General features: G+C 36.6%; 1 protein-coding gene and 1 long non-coding RNA gene across 2 annotated transcripts; both read left to right on the forward strand.

The window, feature by feature from the left end:
• The first annotated feature begins 1,265 nt into the window (after positions 1-1,265).
• On the forward strand, positions 1,266-3,706 carry LOC118241182. Its single transcript, XR_004775889.1, has 3 exons — positions 1,266-1,392; positions 3,330-3,430; positions 3,551-3,706. It is a non-coding gene; the product is annotated as an uncharacterized LOC118241182 (long non-coding RNA).
• A 1,054-nt stretch (positions 3,707-4,760) lies between these two features.
• On the forward strand, positions 4,761-9,287 carry LOC113587478 (GTPase IMAP family member 8-like). Its single transcript, XM_035525269.1, has 2 exons — positions 4,761-5,384; positions 5,517-9,287. Exons 1-2 carry the CDS (start codon positions 4,988-4,990, stop codon positions 6,851-6,853), a joined length of 1,734 nt encoding a protein of 577 aa, XP_035381162.1. The 5' UTR covers positions 4,761-4,987; the 3' UTR covers positions 6,854-9,287.
• Positions 9,288-15,180: the final 5,893 nt, after the last annotated feature.

Below are 15,180 nucleotides of genomic sequence, written 5' to 3' on the forward strand. Positions count from 1 at the left end.
ATCCTCTGCAAGTCAGCTGTGAATAAATCTACAGAATTAATTCATTTTTGCCTGATTTTTACTCTCTCAGAGACTTCATCTCTTTGTAAAAACAACCTGTGAGAACAGCAGGCAGGTGGGTGTTGTGTATGTATGTCCACTGGTTGTTGGTGCTCTGTGTATTTATTTCCAGTGATGGTTGGTACTTTGTGCATGTATGTCCAATGATGAGTGATGCTCTGTCCTGGTCTTAAGATCCTCCCCTTCCCAGGGGGCTGTGGTTTCTGTTTAAGAGTATGCTTTGGCAAATTGGCTGCTGCTTCTAATCTGAGTGTGTGATTTGATTGTAAAAGCTGATTTCTGTCTGTAAAGCATGCTTGGGTTTGCGAAAGGTGCTATATAAATGAACTAATAATATAATACTAATACTAATACTAATACTACTACTAATAATAATAATAATAATAATAACAATAAATCCCACTGCTACATTTGTAAATATGCATTAATGTCAGATGCTACAGAAGAGAATTCCTTAGCACAGTTCTCTTTCACTTCAGAAAGAAAGGTTGTTGATTTTGAAAGTACATGATTTAGAGAGCTGTATCTCTCAGAGGTACAGATAGATTTCAACTTTTTCCCACATCCTGCAAGACAGAAAAAAACAAAAACGTGAAGATTCTCAGATATTTTAGCTGTGCTTTTGAGTGAAGTTCTAAAACTTTGTGATGTTCAGAAAGACGATTTAAATGTTCTCTGAAACTAAGGTCGTATTCAATTCAGTATTCTCTTTCTCAGACAGCTGCTTTTATATGCAAAAGACATGGCATGTATTTTCTAGTACTAATTCTACCTCAACATGTTGTAGTGTGTGAGAGAGAGAGAGAGAGAGAGAGAGAGAGAGAGAGAGAGAGAGAGAGAGAGAGAGAGAGAGAGCAGTGATTCAGATGTAGCTGCTTTGGTTTCACTCTGCTGCCTGCCTCATAAAGAGAGGATCAGGAAACTGGCACTCTAACCTGCAGCCATCTCAGCTCTCTGAGCCAAAATGGCCACCATTCAACGGACCTACAGAGAACCTGCATCAGAATGAATCTGCAGCAAGAACGTACTCTAGAAAAGGGTAGGGTAGAGAGAGAGAAAAGTGAAAATAGAGAAGAGAGATGAGAGACCCAGACCTCAGTTGACAGTCATCAGCTTTTACCCACATCCTGTTGCAGGCTGAACAGGAAACAGATAGACATTCTCAGATATATCATTTTGGCTGTGGTTTTGAGCAAAGTCTTCAAACTTCTAAGTGTTTGAAAAGATTACATATATACTAAATCTAGTGTAGTATTCAGTTAGCTCTCTCTTTTCATCTGAGTCACATCTGGATGTCCTTTTGCAGTTGCCAAGACAAGCAAGTGTATTCAGGTATGGATTTTTGTTGGTTGTTCCCTCCATCTTGTTAAAGTGAAGCAGCATCTTGTCCTCTTTGTTACACTCTTCTTTACACTTGACATCTCATCCTCTTCATTACTCTGTTACTTTGGAATGTAGTGTTAGTAGGGTTAAATTTGACAGTGCACCTGAATATATTTGGAGTGTGTTCATCATTACAAAATATTGTCCAGTGTAAAGAACAGTTCATCACTAACAGCTGTGTTGGGGTGAGTGAGATGTGAGCGTGGTTGAGGAGAGTATTTATTTGCCATAGTAATAATAACAAACAGAAGGCACAATGTCAAGCTGGTTAAATGTACAATGAAACCAAAGAAGCAAACATACTGGCAGTAAGGCTTGTAGTGTGTTGACAGTAGGGGGCAGGTCACTCCGGAGCACGTCTTCTTGGGTTCTGCCAGCAAGCAATGCACAGCACTGTAGGAGAATCCTGTGGGTTTTCTACAACACTGGGGGAGAGAGCTTGTGTGCTTCATATAGGGAGAGGATAAATAAGGCATAGGTGCCTGATCAATAATCAGGTGATTGGAACTGGGGCAGGTGTGTGTGTGTGTGTGTGTGTGTGTGTGTGTGTGTGTGTGTGTGTGTGTGTGTGTGTGTGAGTCAGTGGGTGTGCCTTTCCGACTGGTTGCCTTGCACAACATGAAAATAGCAATAATTACATATCTAAGTTATCAGTGTTAAGTGCAAGTTTTGGTACAAGTGTTTTCATTGTGATTGATTATTTATATATATATAATGATTTATCAAACTGTAATGTATTTATGTATTTATTTTTAGAAACAAATATTCTATCAGTGGAGCCTTCTACTAAAATCTACACAGTATATCATTTATTTGGCAATTTTGAAACTCCAGATCAATTAAAAAAAGGTCAGTGATAGAAACAGCAGGGTGGAAAGGACATAGCATGTGTTAACAAATGAATTAATGTAAGTCCAATTTTTAAAAATATTCTGATTATTTGATCAATTTTTTTCAGTGGCTTGTGGTAAAGTACAAGTTAAAAACAAGCAATGTCAGGAAGCTTTTCATCCTGTGGAATAGACAGAATGAAAGAAACAAAAACACTTATGTCAGAGGTCAACTCTTCAGCTAAAATCACCTAACATATAAGTAATGCAAGGAGGTAAATCAACGAACGTATAGGTAATGCAAGATGAAAGCTCTTTATCCTGATTATCAGAAAGCAATTGAGACTTCACAGGGACTCGATATCCACAATGATTATATTAACAAAAATAACCATAGCTGGTACACTAACAGTTCGCTTTTACAAAGGAGAAAATATCAAACCAAACCAAACACATTAATTTTTCATTTACCAGAGTGAAAAACTGGGCAGAACCACAGTTTATCTAGAGATAATGTAAAATTAAAATCATAAAGCAGTCCAATTCAAAACAACATAGTAATATTTATCAACTTTAACACTGAGTGACCAGATAACATATTAATATCACATATCAACCATTGCAAGACCACATGAGTGGAGTTTGAGTGGAACCATTTGGTTTAATACACAGATATACTCTGACTTATCATGGTGGAGATGGTTTATGGATTTTGACTAGTGATGAGCACAGTGGAGGTGGTTTATGGGTTATGGACAGGGGTGAGCACAGAAGAGGGTGGTTTATGGATTATGTCCAGTGGTGAGCACAGAAGAGGGTGGTTTATGGATTATGTCTAGTGGTGTGCACAGAAGAGGGTGGTTTATGGATTATTTCCAGTGGTGAGCACAGAAGAGGGTGGTTTATGGATTATGTCCAGTGGTGAGCACAGAAGAGGGTGGTTTATGGATTATTTCAGATATTTAAATAAAAAATGGCTGTCTACACAAATTATTTTGGCTATTAACTTTTAATTTTACAAAAGTCATTTACATTACAACTTTGTTTTTCTTTAAGGGAAATAAACACATAAAGTAAGACAACATTGACATATGCAGAAATGGACAGGACAGAATTCCAGTCATCTAGCCCCAGTGTCCCAAACTTCATTGAGATGGGTAAGAATAAGCAGTAACATTTACACAGAGGAAATAAAGAGTACTTTGTCTTTATATGTGCTGAAGTGTATGATATTTACCTCAGATGTGTGGTAGTTTATTGCTTGTTTATGTTTTTAGACCACAAGTCACCCAATCTCACCATTGTGCTGTTCGGAAGCACATCTGCAGTCTACTTTGGAAAAGAGAACTTCCTACTCAGACGAGAGCAGCCTAGTCAATCTGGCAGGGACTTCTCTCTGGTCGTTCCCAGGCGAAACATATTAGGACGCAATGTCTCAGTGATCAATATACTCAGTCTACAAGATGCAGAACTTTATCTAGACTCTGTGGACCAGCTCACTGGACAGCTTGTTGACAAAAATGAAATCCATGCTTTTATCTTTGTACTCACATTGAGCCAGATAACAGATACTGATAAACTTGGGTTAGACTGGCTCCAGAGTAAATTTGGTGAAAGTGTTCTACCATATGTGATGATTCTTTTCACTTATGAGAAAGAAGATTGTGACATCATCACAGAAGAACTGAAGAAAAATCAAATTGTAGAGGACTTGCTGAAGAAGTGTGGAAACAGATATCTTACCTGCAGCAAGAGAATGAACAACCAAACAGAGATGAGAACACTGATGGAGAAACTTGACAAACTGGTCTCTGAGAACAAACAGCAATGCTACACTGCTGAGATGTACCACACAGCATTAAAGCTCAGAGAAGACCACCAAGAGAGAAGGAGCAAAAAAAGTGGTACGTGTTTTTTTAAAGGTAGGTTTTTCAAAGCAGTATATTTTCCAAGTAATAACACTAAAATTATTATTTTTAAATAAACAATAAATATTGAAGCAAAATATGATGGACAATACAAAACCAGATAAGATAAAAATACCTCCCTCATTTAATGGATTGAGATTTAATGTTTGATTTCCAGTTGTATCGTATTGTCTACAATATGGCTTCAGCTGAGATTGTGCTGAGTGCTAAATCTCAGTGCTGTGTGTGAACACAATTATTTTAATGCATTAAAAGACTTGTAATATAACAGTGGATATACACTGATGTGTTGTTATTCAATCATTAAAACTTTTTTAACAACTCAGTCACTGTTTAAACACTGTTATATTACAAGTCTTTTAATGTCTTCATTAATTTATGTTTCACATATTACATGTATTTTATTATTAAAAGTATTTTAAGAATTAATTTTATATTTCATATCCATTTAAAGATAATTTTCATAAAACTAGAATAATTATTAAAATTCTGATCCTAAAAATGGAAGAATTTATTTTCATACAACTCTTCTGTCATTTGAAAGGGATCCTAACGGAAATGCAGAAACCAACAGACAAGAGTGCTCTACTTTGTTTCAATGTGATTCTGATTGGAAATAAAGGAGCTGGAAAGACCTCCACAGGGAACACTATATTAGGAACCTATATTAAGAAATTCTCAGGGTCTCAGTGTGTTCAGAAGGAATGTGTAATCATTGACGGAGTGAAGCTTAATGTGTATGACACACCAGGGCAATATGACCCAGGAGTGAACACAAAAGACATAATGAAGAAGAAAAATGTTCTCAGCCAGTTAGATGAGTCAGTCCCCACTGTCATTCTGCAAATAATAAAGGCAGATGCATTTGCTAGAGAAGAAAAGAGCACAATTCAAAACTTTGCAAGAAAACGGGATGGATTTTCTATAAATACAGAAGAAAGGATTTGGCATTTTGAGAAGCTACCACAGTGGCTCCACCAGAACACCTGGATTCTCTTCACTGGAGGAGATGTGCTAGAGAGAGAGAATCTCACTATTGAAGAGGTTATAGAAGAGAATGAGGAACTGAAGAGAATCATACAGAGATTACAGAACAGATACCACATCTTCAATAACAAGAACCAAATTAAAGATCAAGTCAGAAAACTGATTGAGAAAATCAAAGAAACCCCGCTGAATATGTGTACGTACATATGCAGAATAGTATCTTGACTTTAAAGGAAGATAGTGCTTATACAGAAATAAATTAAACCAGATAAATTTCCAATATTAAATAACAACTTTTTTCTGATATGCCTGCTGTCTCAACATCCAGCTCCAAAGATGACAAGGTTCCCTCGGACAAAATCCCCTGAACCTGAAAAGAATTCTAATGAAAGAAGAATTGTGCTGCTGGGAAAGACTGGAGTGGGGAAGAGTGCAACAGGAAACACCATCCTGGGAGAGAACAGATTCAGATCTGAGCTTCACTTCAGCTCTGTAACATCACAATCAGAAATGCATCAGGTAGTGGTTTCAGGGAGAAAGGTGTCTGTGGTGGATACGCCAGGACTTTTTGACACACAGATCTCTCCTGAAGATCTTAAAGTAGAGATAGGAAGGAGTATCTACATGTCCAGTCCAGGACCACATGCTTTCCTTTATGTTCACCAAATTAATGTCAGATTCACAGAACAGGAAGAAGAGGTCGTTGATATATTAGAGATGATGTTTGGGGAAGAGTTGAGGAAGTACATGATCATTCTGTTCACACATGGAGACATGCTAGAAAAAGAGGATGTAGACACACTGATTAAAAAAAACAGTGCCCTCAGTAAACTGGTTGAGAAGTGTAGAGGGTATCATATATTTAACAATAAAGACAAGAGTAACAGACAGCAGGTCACTGAGCTGCTGGAGAAGATAGACAGAATGCTGGAGCAGAATGGAGGAAGCTTCTACTCCAATCAGATGTTTGAGGATGCAGCAAGATTCAGGCGGGAGGACGAGGAAAGTAGTAAGAAGCATGAACAAAGTCAAACAGAAATAGAGAGAGAAAAGGGAGTTGGGGTAGAGACACGCACAGAGCAGGAGAAAAGTCAGATAGAAAAGGAACAAATAAAACCACCATTTATTATTAATCAGCCAAGAGGTGGAAAAATTGGACAGAGGTGGATGGAAATGCGCAGCCAGGTTGAAGAATTTAAGAGAAAACTGTATAAGGAGAGAAAAAAGATGGATCAAGAAGAAATACAAGCTGAAATTCAGAGAGGTAGACTGAATAAGTCTGGGGAAGCTAAGGTATGTAGAAAGGAGGAAGTAAAATTCACAGAAAGAGAGAAGATGTTTGTGGTACATAAAAGTTATCTAAGACAAAAAGAAATAATAGGAGCAAAAGAGTTGGATTCTGGATTAGGAACATTTTTAAGAGCTCATGGCAACCATTTAACTGCTGCAGGGCAAGCTGGAGCTGGGTACAAAGTTGTAGTTGGAACTTCAGCTGGATTGGCTGTTGGAGCTGGAGTTGGAGCTGCAGTTGGATTGGCTGCTGGTCCTGTTGGAGCTGCAATTGGATTGGCCTTTGGTGGAGCTGTAGGAGCAATATGTGGTGCTTTTACAGCTAGAAATTACAACTCGAAAATGGATGTTTTCAGTAAAAAAAAGCACAGGTAGATCTAATGTGGCAGTCTTGTCTCTGGAAGAGTATTTCTGATAACCCTGGTATTCACCACATATGCCACCTGTGGTACCGATTAAACTAACATGAGGTATGACTTTAAAAAGTGCATTTACACGTAATGGTATTGTGAGCACATAAATACTGGCAGAGTCAGGAGCAGGGTGTAAAATTCACAGCAGCTATATGGCCGTTGTCAACATTGCCTTCTATTTGACATGTGCTGTTTACATTTTTACTCATTTTTGCCCTCAGATATGTCTAGTGATGTTTAGTCAATATAACTTCCTGGTAGTGTCCTGTGGTAGCTTGGCTGGGTGGCATAGTGATGTTTAGCAGATATAATCCCATGATGGTGTCCTATGGTAGCTTGGCTGGGTGGCATAGTTATGGTTAGCGGATATAATGCCCTGATGGTGTCCTGTGGTAGCTTGCCTGGGTGGCATAGTGATGTTTAGCGGATATAATGCCATGATGGTGTCCTGTGGTAGCTTGGCTGGGTGGCATAGTGATGTTTGGTGGATATAATGCCCTGATGGTATCCTGTGGTAGCTTGCCTGGGTGGCATAGTGATGTTTAGCGGATATAATGCCATGATGGTGTCCTGTGGTAGCTTGCCTGGGTGGCATAGTGATGTTTAGCGGATATAATGCCATGATGGTGTCCTATGGTAGCTTGGCTGGGTGGCATAGTGATGTTTAGTGGATATAATGCCATGATGGTGTCCTATGGTAGCTTGGCTGGGTGGCATAGTGATGTTTAGTGGATATAATGCCCTGATGGTGTCCTATGGTAGCTTGACTGGGTAGTCTGGTGCTATGTGCATTTTATTTATTTTTACTTTCTCCCCTCTCTCTCACTTTTCCTTTTTGTTTAGCTAAGTTGGCTTGACAATCACACCTATTTTTAGGTGGCAGCCGATTAGTGGTCTCATCAGTGACAAGTAATAAAGGTGTAATTTCATATCCTCAAGACCCTGTCTGCTGTGGAGTCAGCTTTTCAGATGAACACAGTTCTGTATTTATTCTTGTGGTTGCAATTGTAATTGGCTATCAGACTGTGGGTAAATGTTCTGTTCATGTTATTTATGTCATATTTTCCTGTATGCAGTGAAATGTACCACTGGCTTTAGCATTTAAGAGGCACACAGAAGCTATATTAGCATTTATTATTTTTTGAATTGCAGTTTGATAAAATGCAGAATATATAGAATTTAAATTAATTTTTTATTATTGCCTAAGTTACATAAAGTTCATATGTTTAAACTATTTGAGCAAGTTACACCTAGTAAACCATGCATCCATGTTTCTATATCCTTCATGTCTGGTCAGGAGGCCATATTCCTCCCTTAAAAAATATGACATCTAAAGCCAAATGGGCCTTGCGGTCTAATGATGAATTAAGTACATTGATTGTTAACATTTTAAGCCATATCACCTCTGATCCTACTCTATTATTTAGACTCAATTCAACTTTAGGCTAAATACTTTACTGTTTTGTGTTTTTTTTTTTCATTATTATTAATTACATTATGTTAAATTCAGCTTTGTTACTAAACCTACCTGTACAGAAATAGTCATGCATTTCATTTAAGGTTGTTTGCATATCTAAACAAGAAATAATTTTAGATCTGTATGGAAGACATAAAAACATAATTTGTAGACTTAAAAACTAAAATGCTGGTGCTGGCCTGGTATCTATTGTTGGAAACACCTAAAACCAACAAGCTCAAATTTATAAAGAGCATTAATTACTCCAGAAGTTTATTTTAATTAATCCAGTTTAAAGAGTGTTTGGGTTCAGAAGGTTATTCTAGGGAACAATCTGATTTTGGTTTTGATGGTTCAGAGATGAATGCTCAAAGACAACTGATGATTAAAATAACTGTGTCATTTGTGTAGATAATATCTGTTTCTTTCAGGCATCTCTATATATGTCTAGTATTAGACTGAGGTGTTTACTCACAGACATCTCTATGTATGTCTAGTATTAGACTGAGGTGTCTACTCACAGACATCTCTACATATGTCTAGTATTAGAATTAAATATCTTCAGTCTCTTACTAGGCCTCTTACACTTGGCTGTTGTGCTCCACCATAACCCCAATGGACATTTTTACAATTTTTACCACTGCATTCATAGCCAAGGTTAATACAAACAGACCCACATAAAAAGTGTTCTGTGTGATTCTCTGCAGCTGTGATCAATGCTGCCATTGGTTCTACATATTGGTTTGAGTTTGGGTTAGTTAGCCAATGTAAGTACATGTCTCTCTCTCTCTCTCTCTCTCTCTCTCTCTCTCTCTCTCTCTCTCTCTCTCTCTCTCTCTATTTTTCTCTCTGTCCCCTTCTAGTCTGACTTGGATTTATAATCACCCCATAAAAACATTTATTAACTTAATATGTTACTAATTTGCTTGTATACTGTTAATTAAATGTGTAAAGGTGAAACAAAACATTTGCATTTGCGCAAGAAGAATAAAATTAATCATTTAATATATCTACTTCACAACCTATTGTGGTAACTGCACTGTCATTATTCAAGCCTCAACTTCTTAGTCAGCAATGGCGTCTAAGGATACTTAAGTCATAGCAACCACACATTATATATTCCCTATTTCTTTAGGAGCATAAATGTGGTTCGGTATTTCAACAATACAATATTTTTTTATAAACAATATTTATCTCTTTTGGTATGTAGAATACATGTAATAGCATTTCTCTAACTTTAGGCCTGCATCAGCACAAGTGAATAACAGCATTATACAACAGGAAAAGCAATGTACAATATACATTGGAATGTACAATGTTTGTGTTTAAGTAATTGAATGTAAACACCAAGCATGACAGCACCAAGGACACAAGGCCCCACCAATGACAGTTCCTGGGCTACATGGCCCCACCCATGACAGCATTTAGGATTCAAGGCCCTCTTGGGTGGGTGCAAGGACTGTTTATCTTAGGTAACTGCTTAAATCATATATTTCGCACACTGCATGAATTAGGTTTTTTCATAGGCGAGATATTTTCCCACCAGGAATGTGGTTATGAGAGTGAAGAATGTAAGTGGACTTTTTTTGGCTTTAGCACTTAAAGAGGCACAAGGCAGTTATAATAGCATTTATTGTTATTGAAGTAAAGTTTACACACTCACACTCAGACAGAAAGGATCTGAGTTTGGGTCCTCATGTCTGGTCAGGTGACCTTAAAGTCTCCTATGACATCTTAGACCAAACAACCTGGACTGTGCCCTCTTGACACGTCGTGTGTCACCAAAACAGTGGCGCGGTATGCCTGAATGGGTGGAGGACTGTTTGACTGCACAATACTGAATGCATTTGGAGGGAGTTAGGAGTCTCCACCCACTGCCTAACAGTTTAAAAGTTCAGGTTCAGATTAAGATATGCTAAATTTTACTTTTGATTTTGAGTGAAATCTCACTGCTACCCCTTTCATTGTGATGATGCTTGTTATCCATACTTCCTTATTGTCAGAGATCTGCATCATGTGACTTTAAGCTACGCTCACGTCCATTGTAAAAGGCAAGGCGCTGAGTGCTATAATTCAGTGCTTTTAACCAAGGAGCAGCAGAGGGAGAGTCATGCAAAGAGGAACTGATGGCCAACAAAGACCAAAAGCAGGTAGATGTCCATTCTCAGGTGGTACACATTACTATTAAAGCAGGCAGGTATCTGTTCTCAGGTTGTATTTTATTATTATTCACAATATAAATGGTGAAATCTGTAGTCAGATAGCTTTAATTGATTTTGGATGTTAATATAATGTCAGTATATTCATGAATACAAATGGTGACTGTAACTTAAACTAGTACTTAAACAAGAGTATCTTGCGAGGTGTATTTTATATTATTGTGCCTGAACTAAACGCAACAATTTTAATAGTATTGTTGTCACATTCAAGTATATGTGTTTAATTATTCTCCTATAATGTTAATATATTATAGGAAAATAATTAAACACATATACTTGAATGTGGCAACAACATGTTTGTGTTTGTTATAAATAGTGAATTTGCAATGCATATTTCAAGTTAACCCTAATTATTATTATTTGTAGTTAATTGCTATTAGCAGTACTGTGCAACTTTATGCTTGGGAAAGAAAATGTTCATGTTCTAATCTTTAAAGAGATCATTTTTTTGTGATTTTTGCATTAATGATGACATAAAAAAGAGGATAATTTATGAACTGCAGAAAATTCATTTATTTTTGCAAAGTTGGGATAGTGAGGCTGTCTGATTTGTTAGAGTACATCATTCAGAGTGGACCATATCAACAGCATATCATACCTGCTGATTAAACATCTCAAAAGACCTAAAGCCTGTGCTGGACTGATTTCACACCCATCCCCCATTCTCCACCACAAATATCAGTTCCTTAGGTGTTATCACCTCTCCCTGAGGTTGACTAGATACATGCAATCCTTTTCCTCAATGGCCTTTAAAATCCCTAACCTATCCAAGCCAAACACAATAAATCTGTAAAGTCTATTCAAATGGGGTGTGTAGTTGATAACAAATGTTTAAGAATTTTATTGTTTTTTGTGATCTTGGAATTGCCAATGTTGATGTGTTTTGCATTGAATGTTCTTGTGTACAGTGCAGGTAGTATGGAATGCAGGACAAATCGCCTTTGCATACTTTATCTTATAAAGTATATCTTATCTTAAATGGCCAAAAGGGCTTTTATGGTAATGAGCAGACAGAGACAAGACCAGTATATGTGTATGCAACTGTTGTGCAAGAACATGTTTGCTAGTGCTCTGAAGTGGAATGAATGTTGGAGGTGTGTGAAAGATTTACACAGGGCCTTGCCTGAGGTCTTGGTGTTGTGTACTGATGTGTCATTCTGAAGTCATATCTTCTCAGATTATCTTCTGGGTTGCAGTAAAACCTTCTGACAACACTCAAAGGCACCACAAACATGTTCCTTCAGCACTAGCTGAGCCATACATTTTTTTGTTTGTTTGTTTTCTTACTTCCTTCCTTTCTTACTTATTTCTTTTCCTGTGTTGGCAGGTTTATTTCTTTGGCAGTATCTATTTTCTGTGATAAAACCACATGGTTTCTAGCTCCTCTTGGCTGTGGATATAACATGTGTGTGTGGATATAACATGTGGCTGTGATTATAATATGTGGGTGTAGGAGTGTAGGGAATTTGCAAAGGTTTAATGTGTGTAAAATGTAATATATGTAATATATTTATCTGACACAAATTGTAATTAAAATGTGTTAGAAAGAGCTCATTCTATATCAAAGCCCAGTGCAAGTCATGTCAATATTCATCACTAACTTTATAAAGTTCCTCATTGATAGGCAGCCTGCTTTGTCATAAGGTTAAAGTCTGCCTATCCTGAGTTATAGTTTAACCTAGTAAACGTATATAGCAGAGATTGGATCTTTTACGGGGAATTGCTGTGAGCAATATATAAAACTATATTTGGTTCTTCACTCTAGTGATTACTTAAGAATTTACTTTATGTAATGCTATATAAAGAGCTGAGCTTCATGTGAGTTTAAGGTAACACAAGAATTATGAACATAATACAAGACAATTAGTTGCACATTAGAATTGGTTATTCTAATAAGGCCAAAGTACATGCTATAAATAAAAGACAATATACTACCTGAATGTTATGTAATGGATGCCAAGACAAAGAGGGGAGAGAGAAATTGAATAGATGAGGAATTCTGCTGAGATGAAGGACACCACACTATACAAATATAAGAACAAAGAATTTGAAGATCACTCAATATCACAGGAAAATACCTGCCATTAATTATCACCCCAAAGACATCGGGTTGCTGTTCTGAAATACTCCTCAGATTGCATGTATATATACTGTAAATTATATCTTAGACCTCTCCCATATTAGGGAAGGAATGTTCTTAAAAAATTCTAGCAACCTCAGATTGTTAGAGAGGACTGGTATGGATACATATAGTGAGTTGAAATATTTGCCTGCATGGGGCCTTCATGGCCTAAAAATCATAATTCTTCCTTGATGCTCTGTTTTTCATCCACACGCCCATCACACAGTTACTTATGCTAATCCTCCCAGAAAAAACCCCAAACACAATGACTTTCATTTACACATACATGTATACATCAATTCTATTGTTATCAATTTTCTACATTGTGTTAATTGATTTAAAGTTTATTTTAGCTTGTTGCCTTTAATTATTCTAAACACTTAGAGTTTTAATCTAATTTTATGACACTTTGATTTACCCTTGTTGCCAATAAAAATGTGTTATATATATATATATATATATATATATATATATATATATAAAAAAAAAGGTGTCTCACCCAGGGACACATGAACATGTGTTAACTTCAGTCAAGCCAATAATTATCTAACCTTGTTAACTCATGCTGCCCTACCTGACGTTTTATGCACTTGCTGTGTATTCCACTTGTTAGGGTTAGAGTTAAGGGTTGGGGTTAGGGTTAGGGTTATGGTTAGGTTTAGGTTTAGAGTTAGGGGTTTGGGTTAAGGTTAGGTTTAGGGCTATGGCTATGTTTCTGCTTTCCAACAGTCCACTTTTGCTTTCTTGGGTGGAGGTAAAAATCAACTGTGTTTTGTTTGTGGTTCACAAAGTTTACAAATGTTAAGAATCTTCAAGATTAATTCACTTCTATCAGAACCAGAGAGACAAGCCTCAGGGACAGATTTCTCCAAACCTAAGTCCTCAATCCACCAACTGGGTCTTAGGGAGAAGTTTCTTCATACCTAACTTTTCAGTCCACCAGCTCTGTCCCAGCTCCATTCTCCAGGATCCCTTCACCCCCAGGGTCAGAGTTCCTTTATTCTTATCTTTATTAAGAAATAATAAACTTCCTGGCATAGCTCTCATCAGTGTGTGCATGATTTGATTGTAAAAGCTGATTTTGGTCTGGAACACTTAGGTTTCAGAAAGGCATTATATAAATGTGACTAATAATAATAATAATAATAATAATAATAATAATAATAATAATAATCTCATGCATTTATGGGTTGTTCTTTTTGTTTGTATGTTTTGTTGTGTTACACTGCAAAATACTGTATATTGCTTTATATATGCACAAATTAGTAATAATAATAATAATAATAATAATAATAATAATAATAATAATAATCTCATGCATTTATGGGTTGTTCTTTTTGTTTGTATGTTTTGTTGTGTTACACTGCAAAATACTGTATATTGCATTATATATGCATAAATTAGTAACATTAACAATATGGTGCAGTATGCTACCAACTATAAATCATGTGATGCTATCAATAAATAATACAAGCCATTTTCTCTGTTAAAAATAAACATCACATAGGCTTACTGTAAGTTTACAGAATTTACTAGCTAACAGAATATCCACACATAATACTCAGTCATGAAAACAATATTAATAGTAGTCAAAATTGCCATGAAGTATATGGTTGCAGAGAAACAGGAGGTTTCAGATGGAGGTCCTTCATCAGCTGGGACTGGATGAACAGTCAGTGGTTTATCCGTATGTTGGCTTACATTGTTTCTAGTTGGATTCTCTGTGCAGCAGTGTGCTGGAGCAACAGCACAAGTGTCACCTGCAGACTGACGTAAAAAAGCTGGCACTTTTTTGAGAGCAAAAGTAAATTCTTTGGAAATGAAGGACACTTAGAGATTTGGCTGAGTTGGATAAAAATGGATAACCTTAAAGTCCAGCATGATTACAGAAAGGAGAGGTGTCCAACTGCACTGAATACTGCACTGCCACAACTCTACAGTCCAGTGTGACTACAAAGAGAAGAGGTGTGCAGCTGTACTGAACACTGCATTGCTACTTTATGTTTTGTTATTACAACAAATTTATTTTCATTATACCGGTGTACAATGGAATTTGACTCCTCTACTCCAATTAATTAATCATAGAATGTCTTTAGTCAAATAAAATTATAATGTGCCCAGCCAAATACAATAATAATTTTCAAATATCACAATTTCTTAAAAGCTAACCTGAGATTAAAAATAAATAAATAGATAGTTCATGTTGTCATTGTGCCAGGACTGGTGCTGCCCCCTGCAGTCCTGAACTGGATTAAGTTGTTTGGAGGAAGAATGACTGAATGAATAAGTCCAAGTATAAACCAGATGAATGGCCTTTTACATTCATAAATACACCACAATATGGAAGGAGAAAATGCTATGATATTCATTTCATGTTGTTTTTAAATACCTAAGGAAATTATTTATATATATCTCCACATGTTAACTCCAAGTATGGTAAATTGCTTGTAAATTCTGGGAATTATATTTTTGATAATATACAGTGGTGTAAA

This window comes from Electrophorus electricus, chromosome 4, assembly GCF_013358815.1.
Source record: "Electrophorus electricus isolate fEleEle1 chromosome 4, fEleEle1.pri, whole genome shotgun sequence".
Lineage (NCBI taxonomy): Eukaryota > Metazoa > Chordata > Actinopteri > Gymnotiformes > Gymnotidae > Electrophorus > Electrophorus electricus.